The 21,038-nt window shown below is 39.6% G+C and overlaps 1 protein-coding gene across 6 annotated transcripts in view; it reads right to left on the bottom strand.

Moving 5' to 3' along the window:
• Positions 1–219: 219 nt before the first annotated feature.
• The window catches only part of RUBCN (rubicon autophagy regulator), a 73,302-nt gene continuing 52,483 nt past the window's right edge, over positions 220–21,038 (bottom strand). For 2 of the 6 annotated variants that reach the window (XM_081301267.1, XM_081301262.1), the window contains exons 13-22: positions 19,736–19,810; positions 11,731–11,791; positions 10,886–11,018; positions 9,201–9,346; positions 7,506–7,570; positions 5,778–6,016; positions 5,079–5,140; positions 4,515–4,668; positions 3,345–3,438; positions 220–3,111 (exon numbers count right to left, since the gene is read on the bottom strand). In XM_081301267.1, coding sequence (XP_081157393.1) covers positions 2,933–3,111; positions 3,345–3,438; positions 4,515–4,668; positions 5,079–5,140; positions 5,778–6,016; positions 7,506–7,570; positions 9,201–9,346; positions 10,886–11,018; positions 11,731–11,791; positions 19,736–19,810 — 1,208 coding nt within the window. In that variant the 3' untranslated portion in view covers positions 220–2,932. The remainder of the gene's footprint in view (positions 3,112–3,344; positions 3,439–4,514; positions 4,669–5,078; positions 5,141–5,777; positions 6,017–7,505; positions 7,571–9,200; positions 9,347–10,885; positions 11,019–11,730; positions 11,792–19,735; positions 19,811–21,038) is intronic. The other 4 variants (XM_081301264.1, XM_081301265.1, XM_081301263.1 and 1 more) reach the window with 3 other exon arrangements.

Raw genomic sequence — 21,038 nt, 5'->3', positions numbered from 1 at the left:
ATAAAGAGTGTTTTAAATTTTCTATTTTTTATTATAATTTCTTCCCAAGTATTTTTGATCCACAGTTGTTTGAATCTCTGGACACACAGAGGACCAATGATACATATAAGACTTTCAAGTTTCTTATGAGTGGGGACTATCTCCATTTAAATACCTGTGATGGCTCCAGAGATTAGCACAGAGACTGGCATGTAGGAGGTACCCCAATGTATGATGAATGTATGGCTAGGAAGAAATTGGCATGATCTGAGATAACTGAGATTTGAGAAGAGAATCTGAATTTGTGTGGTTGTGGTGGAAAAGGAGCAAGACAGATGTAGTATGGGTGGAAAAAACGCAAGACACTCAATACCTTTTCCTAATAGTCAAGACAGGCAAACGAAAGGAAGAATTTTATTTCCTTAGTTTATTAAAGATGACAATGAACTGTTAGGCTGTGTGACAACTATAGCAAGTAGATATCAATCCAGTTCAAAACATGAGTTGTACCCTCACAGAACATCTCTATTTAGATTTTTGCTCCTTTTAATTCAACAAAAGCTCTAAAACTTTGGCAAAGAAAGTTAGTAATAGCCTCATTTAAGTGACAAATGTTTGCCTTCCACTCATCTGCACTTTCTTGAATCTTGTCCCCACCGTGTAAGTAAACGTTTTCCTCCCCACTTTATGTACAGAAAAGAATACTTTTCCCCCTCCTGCTTTATTTAGAAGGAGATCTCTTAAGTGCATTCAGAAGATTCTCCCCACATCAGCAGGAGCTTCTCAGATACTGTTAAGTTGCAAAGTGCTTTCAAAACATCCTATCCTCTGCCCTCTCTCAAATAAATAAATGAGTATTTGGACAGTTATGACAACATAGTGTCCAAGCCACCAAAACACACAATGTAAAGGGATGGGGCCAGGGAGGTAGAGAAAAACAGTGAAAACTCAGGAGCATGTCAGATTGTTGGATTCAGCTTTGATCCTATGTTGATATGAAAAAAGCAGGACAGACAATAAGAGAGTCTCTCTCTCCTCCAGTGTAGTGACTTGGAGCAAGGAGCTGGATTTGAAACTTAAACCAAAACTGGAAGTAGAGCTCATCATACTTAACAAATCTCTCAGCCTAAATCTGGGGCCTAATCCTTAGTGAGACTTCAATTATGTGGGGTCATTCCCAAAGTTCCTGGAAGTTCTAGTCAGTCCTTCAAAGCTTGGCTTTAAGAGCTTCACCATGCACTCAAAGAACAGCATCAGGGTCTCTAGCCTGACGTAGCCCTCTGAGCCCAAGTTTGAGGAAGAGGAATCAACACTGTGGGCTAATTCCCACATGTTCCCTCTTGTTCTGGTAGAGCCTCAGCTTTGGCTATTACCTTAACACCCCTTTCTCTTCTTTGTGAGACTCCTTGGTACATTCAGCTCAGGCACTTATTGGCTTCCACCAACCATATGTAACTTGCTGTTTGGTTTCCTGGGGAAGTACCCAAGCCACTTGTTTTCCACTAGCAACCAACCATGGGAAGACAGGTATACAGGAAGAAGTCGGTCCCAGAACAAAAATGTTGTGGGCTTTAGTTCACAGAGCTGCCAGCCCTCAGAAAAGCAACCCTGACCAGTGTTTTACATTGAGGTTAGGAACTATAGCAACTTATAGTTCAAACCTATACCCTGTCCCATCCAAGACCTTTTCCTGTCAAAATACACATTAAAGTGGGGAGTGGGAGTATGTTAAAATTATAATATGAAAAGGATGACTGAACTAATGAAAATCATCAGGCTAGATAGAGTTAAGTGCATAATTGGCAGAAAGGTTCTTGTTATTCCAAGAACACAGGAACATTCACATTCACATCCACAAATTGTCAAGTTCTCTAATACTACCAATGGGGGAATGTTTAACCCCAACTCTGAGAAAAGAAAATAAGGCAAGAGATCAGTTACCACAGAGGGTCCCAGCCCTGTTGCAGGAAGGGGACAGAGAATAAAGTTGGGCTTTATTCAGAACTACAATGACCACTAAACAGGACAGAGCAGCAAGGAACCCACTAGTAATGTGGTGGGTGGGGTTTCTGTCCTCACTTAGGATGGCATCAGGGACTTGCCTGAGCTTGAAATATTATACCTAGACTCAAAAGAGTTAGGTTAATTAAGGAGACCTGACTACTTAAGAGGAGGCCAACAGCTCCTCTAAATAAACACATGCTCCTTCTGTAACAGAGCCTCATTTATGCTTGTGGTGTAGGCTACAAATTAGATTGGCCTAAGCCTCAGTTCTGTTCTTTGCTTTAGCCCAGCAGAGTAGATAAAAAAAATTAGCTTGTGACATCATCTAAGCTCAGAATATTTCAAACAGGAAAATGATGGCTGCTTCCTTGAGGTCTCTGAGGATTCTGGGAAGATAATGATCTATTCTTTGGCTCCCAGAATACCCAATCAAACTGGAGAGAATGTCCATTCTCTGCTGCTTCTCTAGGACACAGTCTGATCCTATTGCAGGACTGGGAGAGAGAAAACTTATCCCCTTGTTTCAGCAGCAAAGGAGAAGAGTTGGTTGAGAAAGGCCTGGTTCAGAAGCTCCAGTACAAAAACAAAGTAAAAGTGGAAATCAGATGCATCTACAACCAATCCCATCCTAGTGAAGAAGGCCATGGATGTCAGAAGAATTGGTTTTCACTGTCCATTCCCCTGACAAGAGGCACTAGAAGCTCTAAAGACCCCGCAAGTCAGTTCTGATGGAAATACCTGGTCAAATTATCTGTCACAAGAGACTGGACCCATCAACCTAACAAAGGTTGATGACACATGGACGTCAGACAAGTTATTAAAATTAAAAAAAAAACAATGATAATGAATTTTTTAAAAAGCCCCAACTGGGGAAAGTCCTCATAACAGTGGCTCGGTTCTGCATTATATGTGATCCCAGGCCCTAGGCAGAGGGCTTAAAGTGCTTTCTTCATGTGGTCTCCAGAACAGTGGCTTCTAGAGCCAAGGCTTCAGTGGGTTCCTCTTCATAGTCTGACATGTAGGACTCCAGGCTCTGCTTGGCCAGCAACTCCCGCCGTGCCTGTAGCCGCTCACACCGGGGACAGTTTCCAGACTTGAAACAAGCTTTATGATAACATGCTTTACACTCTGTTCAAGTTGAAAAGGTGAGAGAGAGGAAAAAATAAATTTCTATTATTTTACTTGCTTCAGGCTGGAAGCAAGTCATTGCTGTAGCCCCTTCCCACTACCAGGGCTAAGAGTTCTGGTGGTGAAATACAGGAGTTGCTGAATCAAACCACACTCTTGCTAATGGAGATGGCTCAAAGGAAAGAAATTAACTTTGTGTTCTTTCTTGCCCCACTCCTAGCACCAGCCCTTACCTTCACAGGTCCGGCATTTATGGAGCTCAAAAGGAAAGATGATATCCTCCTCATTCTGACAGAACTCACAGATAAAGCCCTTGGCTTGGCAGAGCTGAGGAAGAAAGAGATAGATAGCAGAATGAGGGAATGGCACAGGGGAATTCTAAGGAGAGGACAGGCAAAGCATAAACAAAACTGAGTGGCGTAAGGGATTCTACTTCCTATAGAGGAGAGATTGGGGCTGGATTTAGCATGAGAGCCAAACTTGAGCCAGCGCTAGACTGTAACAGACAAAACTTTAAGGTGGAGACAAGAGAGGCACAGACTTGAGACACTCCTACCACTAGAGTGTCTCTCAATGGAGAGAGAAAGAGGAGGAAGGAATGGTGCCATCATGAACTTCCTAAAATCAGTATTACAGTCTGGCTAATGATTTTATTTTGAAATAGGAATACTGCCAATTAAGATAAAATGTGAAGACATGGATGTTTCCCCAAAATAATACCCAGTCTCAGGTCAATTTAGAGTGAAGTAAGTCCAAAACCCCCAGACACACAGGAGTCTCTAAATACATCCCATTTTGAGCTCTCATTCTGGGACTGCCACAGGAACATAAAGTGGGGAGAGTCCAAGATGAGAAGATCTAAAAATGGAATTTCTGAATTTCTGGCATGTTGAATATAGGATGAACAATAAAAACTCATACTTGTAGAATACTTAAAATTTACAAAATGGTGTCATATAAATCATTTCATCAATCTTCAAAAATACTAAGAGGAAAAGATAATACATATAATTCACTGCAGAGATTAAAAAAATGAGGCTTACCTCAAAGAGAGCAAAATAATTTCTTTTGGTTTCAGTATTGAAAATAAAAAAGCCAAGACTCAGAATTCTTCTCCAGATTCTAATCCAGAGTTTTTTTTTCCCCACTTATAACAATTCTTTAGTGAGGGCTGCTCTTAGGTACCCAGGAGCTGCCAGAACCAATTTCTCTTCTAATCTAGGTTCTACACAGTTGGATGACTGCAGTTTACTAATCTAAAGAACAGCAATCCTTTTCAGTTTCTCTCAGAGTGTCCTTAGCCATCCCAACTTTCTGAAGCCAATCAGGAAAAACCTGGGCCCACCTGCTCCTTGTGTCCTAAAGCAAGGTCTCAGCTGCATGCCAGAGTAAGACTTTCTCACCATGCATCGCTCTACATGGGCAGTCCCTGCCCTGATGAGCTCGGCAAGCCGGGGCCCCAGCTCCCCTTTCCTGGTTGTGGTCAGGTCACTCAGGGAATACAGGTGGAGATCCTCTGTCAGGTGGCCTGGGACTGTGTCAAAGGAATCCAGAAGCCTACAGGGAAAGTTGGGGGGGGGTAGCGAATGAACATTTTATATGTCACATTATACAGAAAAATCCCTATTCAAAGGGGAGAAAGAAAAGCTAATGAAAGTGGGCAACATACTTCCAGTGTTCCAGGCCACCTAGCCTTCCCACACCAACAGGTATCTGGATGACAGAAGTGACTTATTTATAACCTCCTGCAGAATAGTCCATACCAATTTGCAAAGAGTGGTGGCCACATATTCCCCACTCCAGAGAAATTATAGATACAGCTACTGCTGTGGCTTCTTGTATATCATTTCTGGACATGTCTGCAAAATTCCCCTATTTTTCTTCTTCACATAAGAATCAACTACTAGGACACATCTATGTCAGAGAAATTAACTCATTGGGAGGATTGGCCTCCACACAAGACTTACTCTTTGGCCAGTCGGCATGTCTTAAACATGTTCTTCATGTGATACAGCTGGACCCGCAGCAGCTGGAAAGAAAGACGTTTTGGTGGGGAAGTGTGGAGAAGGAGAGAATCGGCTGTTAGAAAGAGCAGTATCTTTAAACCCTGGGGTTCTGGAAGCTTTAGATGTAGCAGCCAGAGTCAGACTGTATTCTCTTAACAACTTGTTTAAAGTGATCTCTAGTCAGAGAAGGCCTCTCTGCCAGGTCAATCTGCCCAATCACAAACACTGCTGGCAGCAACTGAGAACTCTGGAATTCATATTTCCCCAGCCTATTTTCTATTCAGTAGTATTTTCAGTGGAGAGAGAAATTCTGCTTTTGCCATCCAGCATTATCTATAGCTTCAGAGCTGCCCTCCCAGAGTTAAGGCTTTGACGAGACATGGAGCTGGGAAATAGGAAGAGATTAAGAAAGTACCAGAGGGCTGGGGAATATAGCTCAGTGGTAGAGCCCTTGCCTGGCAAGTATAAGGCCCTGGGTTTGATCCCCAGCACCGACTCCCCTACCCCAAAAAAAGTACACAGAGCATGAATGATAAAATGGCTACAGCTCTGACATTATGAAAAGGAGTATGGTGATCCTGGGAAACCCTACATGAAGAGAAAAAGGGGACGTAGGGAGAAAGGTAAGAATCTACGATGTGATCTTTTCAAGAGTCTTACTCGGACTTGATTGAGCAGCTTGACCTTCCTATAGAGAGTGCTGTTAATGTCCTGCACATTGAAGAGAGGATCGTTCCATATCTTAATGAGCAGGTCCTTGGAGAAATTGCTGATGTAGTACTTGCTGAAGTCCCACTTGCGCAGAATCCGGCTAGGGATAACCATCTGAGCATTCTCATGACAGCACTGACAGAAGTACTTTCCCAAGTACTCACAGTACCGCAGCCGTTTGATATAATCTGCAAAATTCAGAAAGTCAAAGAGCCAGATGTGTCTACAAGCTGATAAGGCAGCTCTGCTGATCCTTCAAAGGGCAGAAATAGATGAGCAGTTGCCTCTAGCCATCTCTGTAAAAACTCCCCAAAGCTGTGAGAAACCCACAAGTGAGGCCTGTGGTCCCTACATCCTATCCTAGAAGTCACTGAGAAAACAGTCTGCCAGAACTGATAAGACCCAACCTCTAAGAATCTAGTTGAACTAAAATTTTCTCCAGTATACAGCCTAGTAATGTACTCTCAGAGATAATTGTTTTTCTTTTTTTTTTTTTATTGGTGCATTGTAGCTGTACATGGTGGTGGAATTTGTTGTTACATATTTGTACATGCACAAAATATAACAATATAATTTGGCCAATATCACTCCCCAGTACTTCCCCACTTCCTCCTTTTCTCCCATTCCCTGGTCCCTTTACTATAGTCTACTGATCTTCTTTTAATTTTCATGAGATCCACCCACTCCTCACTTTTCCTTTTTCATCTTTAGCATTCACATGTGAGAGAAAACATACGACCCTTGACCTTCTGAATTTGACTTATTTCACTTAACATAATATTTTCAAGTTCATCCATTTTCCTGAAAATGACATATCATTTATCTTTATGGCTGAATAAAACTCCATTGTGTATATCTACCACATTTTCTTTATCCATTCATCTGTTGATGGTCATTTAGGCTGGTACCATAGTTTGGCTATTGTGAATTGTGCTGCCATAAACATGGGTATACTTGTATCACTATAGTATGATGATTTTAATTCTTTAGGATAAATACTGAGGAATGGTATAGCTGGGTCATATGGTGGTTTCATTTCCTTTTGAGGAGCCTCCATACTGATTTCATAAGGAGTGAACTAATTTATGGTCTCACCAATAGTGAAAAAGTGTTCATTTTTCTCCACATTCTCTCCAGCATATATTATTGTTTGTATTCTTGCTGACTACCATTCTGATTGGTATGAGCTGATATCTCAGTGTACAGTTTTGATTTGCCTTTCCCTAATTGCTAATGATGTTGAAAATTTTTTATTTATTTGTTGACCATTTGTGTTTCTTTAGAAAATTATTTCTTTAATTCATTTGACAATTATTCATTGAGGTTTTTTTTGTGTGAAGTTTTTTGATTTCTCTATATATTCTAGATATTAATCCTCTGTCAGAAGAGTAGTTAACAAAGATTTTCTCCCATTCTGTAGGTTCTCTCTTCACATTCTTAATTGCTTCCTTTGCTACGCAGAAGCTTTTTAATTTGCTGCCATCCCATTTATTAACTTCCAGAGATGATTTCCCTCTGATTGCAGTATTCTTTCCTATTTCCCCCCACTTTAGGCCCTTTTTTCTCTCCCCCCAATTTTCCCATTACCACCTCTTACTACCTGTGACTGGCTCCCTCTCTCCTAGATGTGAGAGAAGGTGAAGCCTCTGGAGGCAGTATGCACTAGAAGAAACTCACCAGGGTCAGTCCGGATGCCACATCCGGCACAGCGGTAATTCTGCTTGGCCACAGCAATCTTCCTCCTAAGGAAAGGCAAAGGAGATTGGCAGATAGCTGCTGCACAATGACAGAGGTCTTGTTAAGTATAGGAAGAGAGAAGAATTCATCTGTTTTTTTAAAAGCTGGATAAAATGAACCTATTGGGAAAAACTAATTCAAACTGAGGCTAGTAGTTTAGGTCTCAATGACTCTTCCCAATAATGAACTACACTGTCTATACAAATATAAGGGTAAGAAATAGTAAAGGGGAAAAGAACAGTAAGAGAGAGGCATCTGAGCTTCTTAAAAAGAGAAGAAAAAACAGCTCACAATACTCTTGGGAGGATGGCAACAGGTTGGGAATTCCAAAGAATAAAGGCCTCATTTCCAGTTAGATCTGGAAGACGGTAGCTACTTGAGGATTCTGAAGAATCCTCAGAATTACTCTTGTTTGAGCCCAGGGACACTTAACCATTGAGCTACATCCATCACTTTTTATTTTTTTGAGATAGGAGTCTCACCAAGTTGCTCAGAGCCTTGCTAAATTGCTGAGCTGGCTTTGAACTTTGCAACCCTCCTGCCTCAGCCTCCTGAGCCACTGGGATTACAGGCATGCACCACACACCCAGCTGGATAACTTTTTTTTTTTTTTGGTACCAGGATTGAACCCCGGGTGCTTAACCACTAAGCAACATTCCCAGCCCTTTATTTGTACTTTATTTCGAGACAGAGTCTTGATAAGTTGCTTAGGGCCTCACTAAGTTGCTGAGGCTGGCTTTTAACTTGTGATCCTCCTGCCTCAGCTTCCCCATGTATTACTTTCAATTATTTTTAAAAAATATTTTTAGTTATAGATAGACACAATACTTTTATTTTTTAATGTGGTGCTGAGAATCGAACCCAGTGCCTTACACGTGCTATCACACGTACTCTACCATTGAGCTACAATCCCAGCCCTACTATTAATTCTTAAAAGTAAGGATTTAAGGACAAAAATGGATAATACACTTCCTTTGTTTTTTATTTTTTTCCTCCTCCTCCTTTTTTATTTTTTTAAGGCAGAAGTCTCACTATGTTGCCCAGGCCATACATATATATATACATATATATACACACACACTTTTATTATTTTTATGTGGTGCTGAGGATTGAACCCAGGCCTCACATGTGCTAGGCAAGTGCTCTACCACTGAGCCACAATGCCAGCCCCCCAGGCTAGTTTTGAACTCCTGGACTCAAGCCATCCTCCTACCTCAGCTTTCAAGTAACCAGGACTAAAAGCATGTGCCATGGTGCCTGGCTCTTCCCTTGCTTTTAAATGAACAGAACTGTGTGGAAAGTATAACCAGAGGCAGAGATAAGAAGATAGAAAGACAGTTCTGGGGGCTGGAGTTGTAGCTCAGTGGTAGAGTGCTTGCCTAGCATGTGTAAGGCCTTGGGTTCAATCCCCAGCACCACATAAAACTAAATAAACAAAATAAAGTTATATATATATCCCTTTATAAAGGGGTGTGTGTGTGTGTGTGTGTGTGTGTATGTATATATGTATGTGTGTGTGTATGTGTGTGTATATATATATATATATATATATATATATATATATATATGAATGACAGTCTGACAATTCAAAGAGAATATATCTTTTCCCAAAGTGCACAGTCACTGACTACTCACGTTGGTGCTGGATGAACATTAAAGATTATCTGAGGCCGGGGTGGGGCCCACTCCAGGTTGCCACGAACGCGGATACGCAGTTTATAAATGTCTGCATGCTGCCCATCATCTGGTGAGATGGGTAGTGAGTCAGGGATGGGCAGGAGCTACAGGAGAAAAGCACAGGTGAGCTAACAATGACCGTCTGAGGGAACACATATCTTGATCCTTCTGGACATGACAGAAACATAGTTAAAAGACAGCAGGGTATGAGAAGCAAGGGCCTTGTGGTTCCAAGAAGCAAATACAGACACAGCATTCCGGGGTGGTGTTACCCTTTGCTGATGTATGCCAGGATGCTTCATGACTTAAAGATTCAATTTTAGGGCAAAGAAGAGTCCAAACAATTCACTTTTTTTTTTTACTATAATTATTATTTTTATTTGTTCTACTTAGTTGTACATGACAACAGAATGCATTTCAATTCATCATACACAAATGGAGCACAACATTTCAATTCTCTGGTTGCACACGGTATAGACACACCATTTGTGCAATCATACATGTACCTACGGTAATGATGTCCATCTCATTCCACCATCTTTCCTATCCTCATAACCTCTCCCGGCAGAGGACTGGAATAGCTGGTTCAAATGGTGGTTCCATTCCAAGTTTTCTAGGGAATCTCCACACCGCTTTCCAAAGTGGTTGCACCAATTTGCAGACCCACCAACAATGTATGAGTGTACCTTTTCCCCACATCCTCGCCAACACTTATTATTGTTTGTGTTTTTGAAAATTGCTCTAAGATGAAATCTTAGAGTAGTTTTCATTTGCATTTGAGAGGGGCTCTTTGGGAGTAGTAGGATCATGAGGGGCCCTCATCACCCATGGATAAATCCCTTGATGAGTTCATAGTTTCAGTGGGCTACTACAAGGTGATGAAAACTTAGAAGGTGGGGTCTAATTGGAGGAAGTAGGTCACTGGGGGTGTTCCCTGGGATATATCTTGTCCCCAGTCCCTTCTCACTTTTTGTTCTTCTCTCTCTCTCTCTCTCTCTCTCTCTCTCTCTCTCTCTCTCTCTCTCCTTCCTGTCCACCATGAATTTGGAAACTGTTCTACTGTACACTGCTGCCAAGATGCTCTGCCTCACCACAGGCCTAGAGGCAATAGAGCCAAGTGAACCTGGACTGAAACTTCTGAAGCTGTGAACAGAATAAACCTTTCCTTCTTGAAGTTGATCTGTCTCATGTATTTTGTCATAGTGACAAACTAACATAAGTCCCCAAGATCCACATTGTAGCAGACATCACGCCTGGGCTCTCAGAACCTGTCCTCCTGGCCTGTAGTCCCAGGTGATAGGCTCCACCTCACCTCCTTCTGTCCACACGTTCTCTTCAATTCACTTTTTCTAAGTGTTTTGAAGGTGGTCACAAAACAAGAGTTCTAACTCTGGAATTAGTGAACAGTTATGTGGAATAACAGTGAAAGAGCCATTATATTGATATTTTTGACAATTTAGGGAAAACCTAGGCAAGATACCATTCATTTACTCATTCATTCATTCAATACATTTATAACAGATGGCTTCTATGAGCAAGGAAGGAAATACAGGTTCATCCCACACTGGGAACAAGTGAGAAAGGAGAGCAAGATAAGAAAGGCTCAGAGCCTCCTGGACAGGGAAAGATGCTGAGGAGCCTACCTTCTGAGGGGCATCATGTTCCGGGACTAGCCACTCTAACTCTGAGGCAGCTGGAAGCTGCATCCCCTCAAACTGCTTCAGGAGCCCCATAGCCACTGCCTCAGCAGAAGTGGAATGCAGGAAGCAATGGGAACTGAAAAGGAGAAAATAAAGAAAACTGAGTGTAGGCAAAAGAAAGGGAGCCTTCCCTTTAGGATCTGAGATCAAATGCAGTAACTTATCAGCTGAGGAAATGCCCATAGCACCCCAAGTCTGCTCAGCTTCTTCACTTATAATCTTCAGACACAGTGAAAAAATACTGATCTTATTATAGTCCTAAGACTCAGGTTCAAATCCCACTTACTAGCATTATATGGCACTACTAATTAAGGGCTCTGTATTGCCTTTCCCTAAACTTTAGTTTCTTAACTACAAAATGGACACTACAATGTCCATTTGCAAAATAAAGTGAGTAAATCTGCTTTGTAGACTGTAAAGACTACTGTTCATCCCAAATGAACTAATATTTACCATAGCTGGGTCTATAGTATGGAACTTTTTCAACTTGATTTCATGATCAAAAGTCACAATCAATCTCTCTCTTGAGACCTAAGTGTTTAGGATAGAAGTCAGCAGAGAAAGAACAATTCACACTGCAAGCTTTGCCTTCCAAAAGCCCACCCCATTTAGATAAAAAATCTTTACTCTCTTTCTTCCTGTAGGTTCATCACCATCGAGCCAGATCATTACTTGAACCTTGCCTCCTCCTGAATTGGAATGACTTTACATACCCATCTATTGGGTTTATTTCTCCCTACACCCACACCCCAAGGTTATTAAAAGTAAAAAAGAAAGAAAGTACTTACAAGGACTGGGAAGAAATGAAGGGTTTGTTGTTTGAGGCTGTGCGCCTTCTGATGTCAGCATCTAAACAGAGATAAGGAGAATAGGATATGGAATAGAAAGAGGTAAAGAATATGGAAACCTTGACAAAGTATTGCCAGCTAAGCACTCAAGATAGCATCTAGGTGCTATATTCTATGCAAGAGAAGGAGCAGGTGAAGCTCTAAACACAATTTATAATTTGGCTCTATTCAAGTCACAGTCAGGCTGAATTAGTGACATTATGCATAGCACTGAGAAGGTCAAAGTAGTTACAAATCCAGGTGGAAACACAAACTCAGATTTGGTGTAAAACAGTGAATGAGAAAAGAAGGCATCCTAAGGCATACAGGGACACAACCCCTACCAAGCAGAAACACAAAATAATGACTCAAATATCTCTCTCTCTCTCTCTAAATATCAAGCATTCTTAACTGGTAAGCTCCCAGAAGCAAGAACTCTGCCTGAATTTATTTATTTATTTTCAATGTAAGAATTAGCACCTAACACAGAACTTGGATCATAAAAATGATCTGTGCAACTAAAAGTTTGCTTCTAACATCTCACAATTCTTGCCCTTACTCCTGAATGAAGAATGAAGTTTTCTAAATTCTTTAAAAGTTTTGTGGAACCCAGTATGGTGGCACATTCCTGTGATGCCAGTGGCTGGAAGCCTGAGGCAGGAGGACTGCAAGTTCAAAGCCAGCCTTAACAAATCAGTGAGGCCCTAAGCAACTTAGGGAGATCCTGTATCAAAAACAAAATGTGGCTCAGTGGGCTCAATTTCTGGTACCAAAGAAAAAGAAAAAAGTTTTGTGGAAGGATTTCATTCCTGAAGGATAGCATAGGAAGGCAAAGAACTTCTCTGGAAATGCCTGATAACCAACAACTTTTCAGGGATTGTCAACACGATCTTTACTACAGAAATCTCACACACAACTGTAAGAAACCACGACAGACTTTCCAAAGCATATTTCTGATACAGGACTTTGAAAAGACTATTACTATACTATTAGCATATAATCTAATAATGAATGCCTAAATTTCCAGAGACCTCATTTGCTCAAATACTTTTGATGTGGGGGAATGTAAAAAACAGAAGTTATGTTCGAGAAAGGCAGATAGACCTTATCCAAGTCATGAAAGGCTGTTTTGATAAATCCTGTCTCACTTCCTTTGATGCCCAGTGAAAAGATCTTTTTTCCCTAATGAAGCTTACACAATAATCAATCTAATAATAATCAATAATAATCTAATAATAATAAATCAGTCTAAATTCCTCAATAGAATTTCTAAGCTTATGTCACTCTGCACTTGGCTCAATCGTTCCTTACATGTTCTACCATATATAGATTTTTTATGTACAACTAGATTATAAAGTCTCCTTGTGAGGAAATGAGATTGTGTCTAATTCTTCTTTTGGATCTAAAATACTTAACACACAGTTGTGTATACAAACATACTTAAATAATATTGTTGACGAGCTGGTTAACAGAATTAAATTTTTTTAAAAAAATATTTTTTAGTTGTAGATGGACACAATACTTTTATTTTATTTATTTTATTTTTTATGTAGTGCTGAGGATTGAACTCAGTGCCTCATAAGTACAAGGCAAGTGCTCTATTACTGAGCTACAACCCAAACCCCAGAATTAAATTTTTTTGTGGGGGGTTGGTACTAGGGATTGAATTCAAGGGTACTTGATCACTGAGCCACATCCCTATCCCTTTTTTGTATTTTATTTAGAGACAGGGTCTCACTGAGTTGCTTAGTTCCTTGCTTTTGCTGAGGCTGGCTTTGAACTCGCGATCCTCCTGCCTCAGCCTCCGGAGCCACTGGAATTACAGGCATGTGCCACTGTGCCCAGTCAGAATTAAAATTTGTTGACTAGTTTTCATATGTTCTCAAAGTAAAGATAAATAAGACATCAACCAAGTTTTTGCTGCTAACTAACAAAGTCTATTTTATTTAACAACAAAGACCTTCATTTATATCATATATTTTCTGTCTGAACTTGGGCCACTAAAATTCACATCCCAATGCACTGTTATTTGTCTAGTTTCACTATAATTAGTGATAGTAGAAAAAAGGAAAAAAAAAGGATAGACAACAGTAGAACAGACAGATTTTCACACATCATTTGCTTTACATTTATATGGGTAACACTTATACTGCCTGGAATTGAACACAAGTCTTGCCTTGTCTTAGTAACGCTCACAGTGCTTTGTACATAATAGGTTTTCAGAAAATATTTCCTAAAAGAATATTAATTGGCTAAAAGCAATTAACAGATTTTGAATATTTCATTTTGTTTGGGAGTAACAGAGAAGGAAAAAAGAAAATCTTTGACAGATATCCTTTGCCGCAGTCTGGCTGGGCACAAAATCACGAGTCACTCAAGCAGGAACAAACTTTATTTTTGAAAATGCCGCCAATACCCCGAACACGTCCGGGAAGAAGCCGGTCCACACACGCAGTGGTTTTTCTCCCGGAACCGGGAACAAGTTCCTCCCCCGGAATTCCCTCCTACTGTACTTCCCCAACCAATGGGAACTCTCCAGGAGTCCCCTAGCAGGCCGAGGTGAACAGCAGGAGTCCAATATCCATATGAATGCAAATCTTAACATAATCATATCATCTCAATGGCTAGCTGGCGTCACCTTACAACCAAAAGTGCCATGCATCATATTACTTGGCTGTGGCTCTTAGCATCTGCCCCCTTCTGTTTAATTAAGCAACAGGCAATGTGGCTAGGGACCGTGCCTGTTAGGTTTGTCCAATTCAACATATGGTTCTTACCCGTCATGGGAAAACTGACCTCTAGGCATCAGCCTCCTGTCTTAGGTTGATACCACTGCAATTGACCCATCACTGACTACCGGTCCAGTATATAGCCATACCTGTGGATAGGCCTATGCACCAGTGGGGGGGGGGGGTGAGGTTCTTTGCCTCACCTCTGTTGGCCCCCAAATTTGGCCTTGGTGCCAGTGTGGGGGGGTGAGGTTCTTTGCCTCACCTCAATCCTTGAATAAGAAGCTGACAAATTTTGTTACTTTAGGACCAGCCTATTAAAGAAAATAACACACACTAGAGAGAAGTGGTTGAGAATTCATAGTTGCTAAGGAAACCACTGTCTCCATAAAAACTATAATCATGTGCACAAAATGAAGTTAATGTCAATGACAAGCCACATATATGACAGTGGTCCCATAAAATTACATTGTTTAGTGATATAGTAGCTATCTTAGTTGGTACAAGTATACTCCATGATGTTTGCCTAATGACAAGTTTCTTAGAATATATCTCTATTTATGCGAAGCATGACTGTATTTAGCGGTTTTTCATTGTTCTTTCTTTTTCTTTGAGGAAAAAAAATCATTATTTTCTCTTCATAGCATATAATCAGTCAAGTGCAATGGAGTACAACTATAATCCCAGCCACTTGGGAGGCTAAGGCAGAAGGATCACAAGTTCAAAGCCACCCTCAGCAACTTAATGAGACCCTGTCTCAAAATTAAAAAAGTGAAAAGGGCTGGGGATATGACTCAGTGGTTAAGTGCCCATGGGTCCAATCCCTGGTGGGGGAGGTTGGGCGGAAAGAACATAATCAAGTCATACTTTATTGTGTTTCTTTTTCTTTTTTTTTTTAATTACAAGGTCCAAAGAGGTCAGAGGTATGTGGCATAGAATTCCTGGCTAATCAGGAACATTTCCAAGAGTGTGGAAGACCACAGTGCTTTAGAGGTAAGGATCTTTTACCCCAGGGTGGAGGAAGATAGGCAGCACCTAATATCAAAGGGGACATGACACCTGCTCTGGTCAAGAACCATGCTTGTGTGGCATCCTGCCGACTCTCTGGTCAGGTCAAACAGATGACTAATTTAATGTGGACAGAAAACTAGTGGAAGATGAGGACAGAAGTAGACCAGGGTCAGGACTGAGGATGTAGTTCAGTGTTAGAGTGCTTGCCTAACATGTATGAAATCCTAGGTTCAATCCTCAGCACTACATAAAAAAGAAGTAGACCACGGTCTCAGAAAACTAAAGAGTAAAGAGAAAGAAAACCATTCAACTAGATGGATTAAATGTACCCCAAATGAGAGCACTTGAGAAAGAAGTCTGAGAAAACTCATCTTCCAAGTGAATTGAACATAATTATGAAACGTTTTATTGATCTTGCGTACAAAAACAAATATATTTTTTTTTCCAAGGGAACCAATTTCAAGTGCTTTTGATGCTTTAGAGAGAATAAGTTATTACTATGGACTGAAAAACAATTAGAATATTAAAAACAAACAACACTATGTGTTATAAATAGAAGAATATGCTGTGTGTCCAGACAACTAGTATTGGTACAATCCAGGAAGAACTAGTTAAAACCTTGGTACCTTAATAAAATCTGCAAACTTTTAAATGAAATAAGTAAGGCTAGTGAAGAATCAGTTTCATAATTTACTGGCCAGTTTGATGTTGGTCTCCATTCTGATTTCCTTACAGTAGATGATACTCAACATATCTGAAAATCCAACATCAGTAAGTTTTTGGTAACTGCTAAGTCAAAAAAGAAATGATTTTTTAAAAATAGAGAACCATTGGGGCTGGGGATGTGGCTCAAGTGGTAGTGTGTTCGCCTAGCATGCGTGAGGCACTGGATTTGATTCTCAGCACCACATAAAAATAAAAAAATAAAGATATTAAAAAATATAAAAATAAATAAAATAGAGAACCACTATTTTTTAAAAAAAGTATTTGTTTTTTAGTTGTTGATGGACCTTTATTTAATTAATTTATTTATATGTGGTTCTGAGAATTGAACCCAGTGCCTCACACATACTAGGCAAGCGCTCTACCACTGAATTACAATCACAGCCCAGGAACCACTATTATTGTCTTAAAAAGAAACATATTATTAAAAAGGGTATGAGGAGAAGCAACTGATTACCTTGAATTGGGTATAATTTTAAAACTTGTCAGAAAATACAGTTCTGAGTATTCATCTTTATATATGATGCCAGCTACCAATTTACTGATTTTTTAGCCACAAATCTGTCTTTTTGCTCACAATGCATTAGAACTGGATCCATAACCATTTCTCCTCTTTCAGCTGGTACAGTGTTCTTTTCAGTGGAAGGCACTAAGGGACGCTAAGAAGTATGCCTTGTGCACCTTTGCAGCAGAGTGCCACTATGTGGTACCACTCATAAGCAATTTCTCTCAACAACTCCTGGGAGAACTTAACTAAAAGTGAGTGCCAGATGCTTAGTACCTTCCCATGAACTGCTTTCCCAGTATTATTTGAGTTCAAAGATAAGGCACTTTCCTCTACCCATCAGTACACACTCCAGAAAATTGTTTCCCAGAGAAGGATTGTAGCATGGCCTCTTAGTACACAGTGTTACTTGGTACTATATCAAAGCAGCTCTTCAGCTTCTCTACCGTTCAGTAAGCCAGAAGGTCAGGATCTCAGGCCTGGGGATGTGGCCCTCTTTCACATTTGTTCCTTCCCTAGGTGCTCTACCCCAGCCTTAGAAAAAGTGATCGCCAACTACATTTGTCCTTTCTGTCATCTCTGGAATTCTCTTTACTCCTTATGAATCAATCTCAGTCCATGGACAACCGGCTCCATTCCTTAGGGCTTGAGGAACTTTATGGCAGAAGAGTGTAGCAGAGAGAAATGGCTCACATGATAATCAGAAAGTGGTGGGGCAGGCAGAGATAGTGACTCTATTCTCAGATACAAAATACATACCTCAAAGGCGACACCTGCAATTACCCATCTCCTCCAGCCACACCCTACCTACCTCAATTACCACTCAGTTAATTCCATCAGGGAATTAATTCACTGATTGGGTAAAGGTTCTCATAACCCAATCATTTCTCCTCTAAGCCTCCTTACATTGTCTCTCACAAGAGCTTTGGGGGATACTTCACATCCAAACCATAACAATGGGACAATAAAAATGTTATAAAACTAGGTGATGGTAATGGTTGCAAACCTCGGTAAATTTACTAAAAAATCAATGAGCTGTACACTTGAAGTAGGTGAGTTTTGATATGTAAATTATACCTAAATAGTTTTTAAAAAGATATAGATGATGATGAATACTAAGCTTTTTATGAATAAACTGTGATCTCAAAGTCTATCTCCAACTTCATTGTTAGAAATAAGGAACTTTCAAATTTATTTACTTTAAACATTTTTGTCCCACACGGTCTATTTAATGTATCACAATCTAAGAAAAGTATTTAGACTTGGTAGATTATTACAATATTTAGAGGATTTATCATAGGTGATATTCATAAAATGATGCTTAAGTACTTTAAACTTTTTTTCAAGAGTGTTATGGATCCTGATGACCTTCCTAATGATGGTATCCCAAGAGACTCTTCCACAGTATAAATTATTATTAAGCTGATCATATGGAAATGTGTCTGTAAACCTCTGGACATGATTAGAAAGACTGTTAATAAGAAGTAGAAGTAAAATACTTTTTAGGAAGAGTCTTAAACCAATAACAAACCTGATAAAAGACCAGAAACACATGATAAAGAACAGAAAGCAATAAAGAAAAGAGAAAAATGAATAGTAAATTATACTTATATAATTGGGAAACTATGTACAGAAAGAACATGTAACTTAAGTCATAAACTTGACTTATCAAACCCAGCACCTCACACAAGCTCTCTTCGACTACATCCCTAGTCCTTTAGTTGTCATTTTTAAGAGTGACTTCTGACTTTCCTTTCATTCCCCTTCCATAATGTGTCTGAGGCAAGGTACCTCACCCCATACTCCCTGTCCCTCAGACTCCAAGAATGGGGATCACAAGAAAAAGTAGATTTTTAGTTGAAAATTTTTTCTTATTCTTGGTGTAAAACTTGTCATATATATAAAATTTTGAAAGCTCCCAAAATTGGGAAGGGAAGGATATTAGGAAGACCAAATAAAGGAATGCCTTATGATTAAAGCAGATTGAATATGCTCTGATGAAATAGTCAACAGTCAATAAATGCATCAGCAAAAGATTGTGGTTGTAAACACATCAGAAACCAGTTAAAAAGTGACAGGATAATCTCAAGCAATGGAAGACTAATGTTAAAATACATTACAACAATGCAGGATTAGAGAAAAATGAACCTAATTAGTTTTATTTCTTTAAATCTTGATCTAATCTTATATAATAATTAATCATATAAATTAATCTTATATAATTATTCAAATTCTAGTGGATGACAATATGAACAGTCATAAACATTATATTAACATTATTAAAAGGTATATGTCTGGTCCTGGGGATTGAACGCAGGGCCTTGCTAGGCCATGCTCTACCACTGAGCTACATCCTACTTCTCTTAGTGTTTTAGTTATTGTCATTTGTGTTTTAAAACCATTTTAAGTAGAATACTGTTACTTTCTTTCAATTAACTACACCTATAGAAAACCTACATATTTGAATCACAAAGCAATTACTAAAGATGGCTATTTACAGCAGCTATTCCTAATTATATATGAAGTACCCAGAAGAGGTAGCTTTCTGAAAGTTGGCTCTCCAAATCTCAAACTCTAAGTGGACTAAGTTTCATGGCATTCTGTCCTACTTTTGCTGTCTAAATGTGTGGCAGTAGCTTACCTATATATTTGAACAAAAATTCTTTAACCATTTCTTTCTAAGCTATCCATTACCTCCATAGTCCATGACTATTTAATCTAAAATGATCACTGCAGGGAAGAATCAACAAGGACAAATTCATGGAAGACTTTGAGTTTGAGTTTGTTTATAGAGTCATATGAGGAAAAATATCTGAATATCTGAATTGTTCCTGCCTTCTTATTATCACTTAAGTCCAGTTTTTTCTAATAAGATCTTCAGATCATGTAGTCCTCATTACTTTTAACAGGTTTCACATGGCCAAGTATGTACAAAAGCTGGCGCAAACACTTACACACATGCATGTATAAGCACATCCACATTTCCAACACAGGCTACCTGAGAACATGGAGGCCATTGACACTGAGAGTCCGTTCTTTGACATGTGATTCAGGTTAGATCCTTTGCTATCATCTGTGTAATAATGATTATAAAAGGGGCCCTTTAGTTTTCTGACAGGAAGTAACCTGATGAGATTGACAATTCTATACCACATGTTCCAGGGATCAAAAGATGAAACAGCTTTTAGGAACTTACATCAAATAGGCAGATGCTCATTATAGCTTGGATAGTTACTGCTACTTCCCAAACTCATCTAGCCTCAAGGACCTTATAAGACAATGTTTTTGTTTTTTAATTTTTTTGTTGTAGATGAACACAATACTTTTATTTTATTCATTTATTTTTATGAGATGTTGAGGATCTAACGCAGTGCCTCACGTGTGCTAGGCAAGTGCTCTACCACTGAGCCAGAACCCCAACTTGACAATGTTCTTAATCAGGGGTGATGTTGGCAATATCTGGAGACATTTCTGACTCTCAAGTGGGAAGAGGAGTACTACTGGCATCTGGTGGGCAGAGGCCAGAAATGATACTAAATATTTTACTATATAAGACAGTTCCTCACAACAAAGAATTGCACTGCATAGAAGATGAGAAACCCTGTCTTAAGGTCTTTTCCTTTAGGATTTTTATTCTGAACTAACTAGGGAATAAGTTGATTAAACATCTCCTGGGAGCCCACAACTGCAGCAATAGTTTTCCAACAGTAATGTACTGTATGTCTTCCCTAGGCAACTTCCTTGTCGACTCAATTAGCTTCCCCATCCTCCTGCTTTGCTTCAGGAAACATATTTAGCCTCCAACTGGACTATTCCACATCTGATAAAGCAGCAAACTCAGAATTTGCCTTAATATTACCCTCATGAAATTCTGCTGCTGCTCTTGAAAGGGTGGAATCCTCTCACTTTCTTTTTTTTTTTTTTTTTCTCTCTCACTTTCTTTTAATTTTGGAGATCAAGTCAATCACAACATTATGGCACAACAAAAAAATAAATATATGGCAGGTGTGGTGGTACAAGCCTATATTCCCAGTCACTTGGGAGGTTGAAGAAAGAGGACTGCAAGTTCAAGGTCAGCCTGGGCAACTTAGTGAGACCCTGTTTATCCCTAGTTCCTAGTATAGAGGTCCTCAAACCCTTGGATTTTTCTAAGTCACAGAAATGTCTTTTATCATTAATAAAGAATCCCTTTCAGTCATACCCGAGTGTGTATTAATAAACTGACTCTTAGTAGGCACCCAGATAGTTTCAGGATGGGGCTGGCCACCAGAAGAACCAACTATATGATTAGTGAGTTGGAA

The sequence above is a fragment of the Spermophilus citellus genome (assembly GCF_964194105.1).
Source record: "Spermophilus citellus genome assembly, chromosome: 7".
NCBI classification, from domain to species: Eukaryota; Metazoa; Chordata; class Mammalia; order Rodentia; family Sciuridae; genus Spermophilus; species Spermophilus citellus.
Note: the sequence above shows the minus strand (reverse complement) of the source record. Positions and strands in the feature narration are given on the sequence as shown.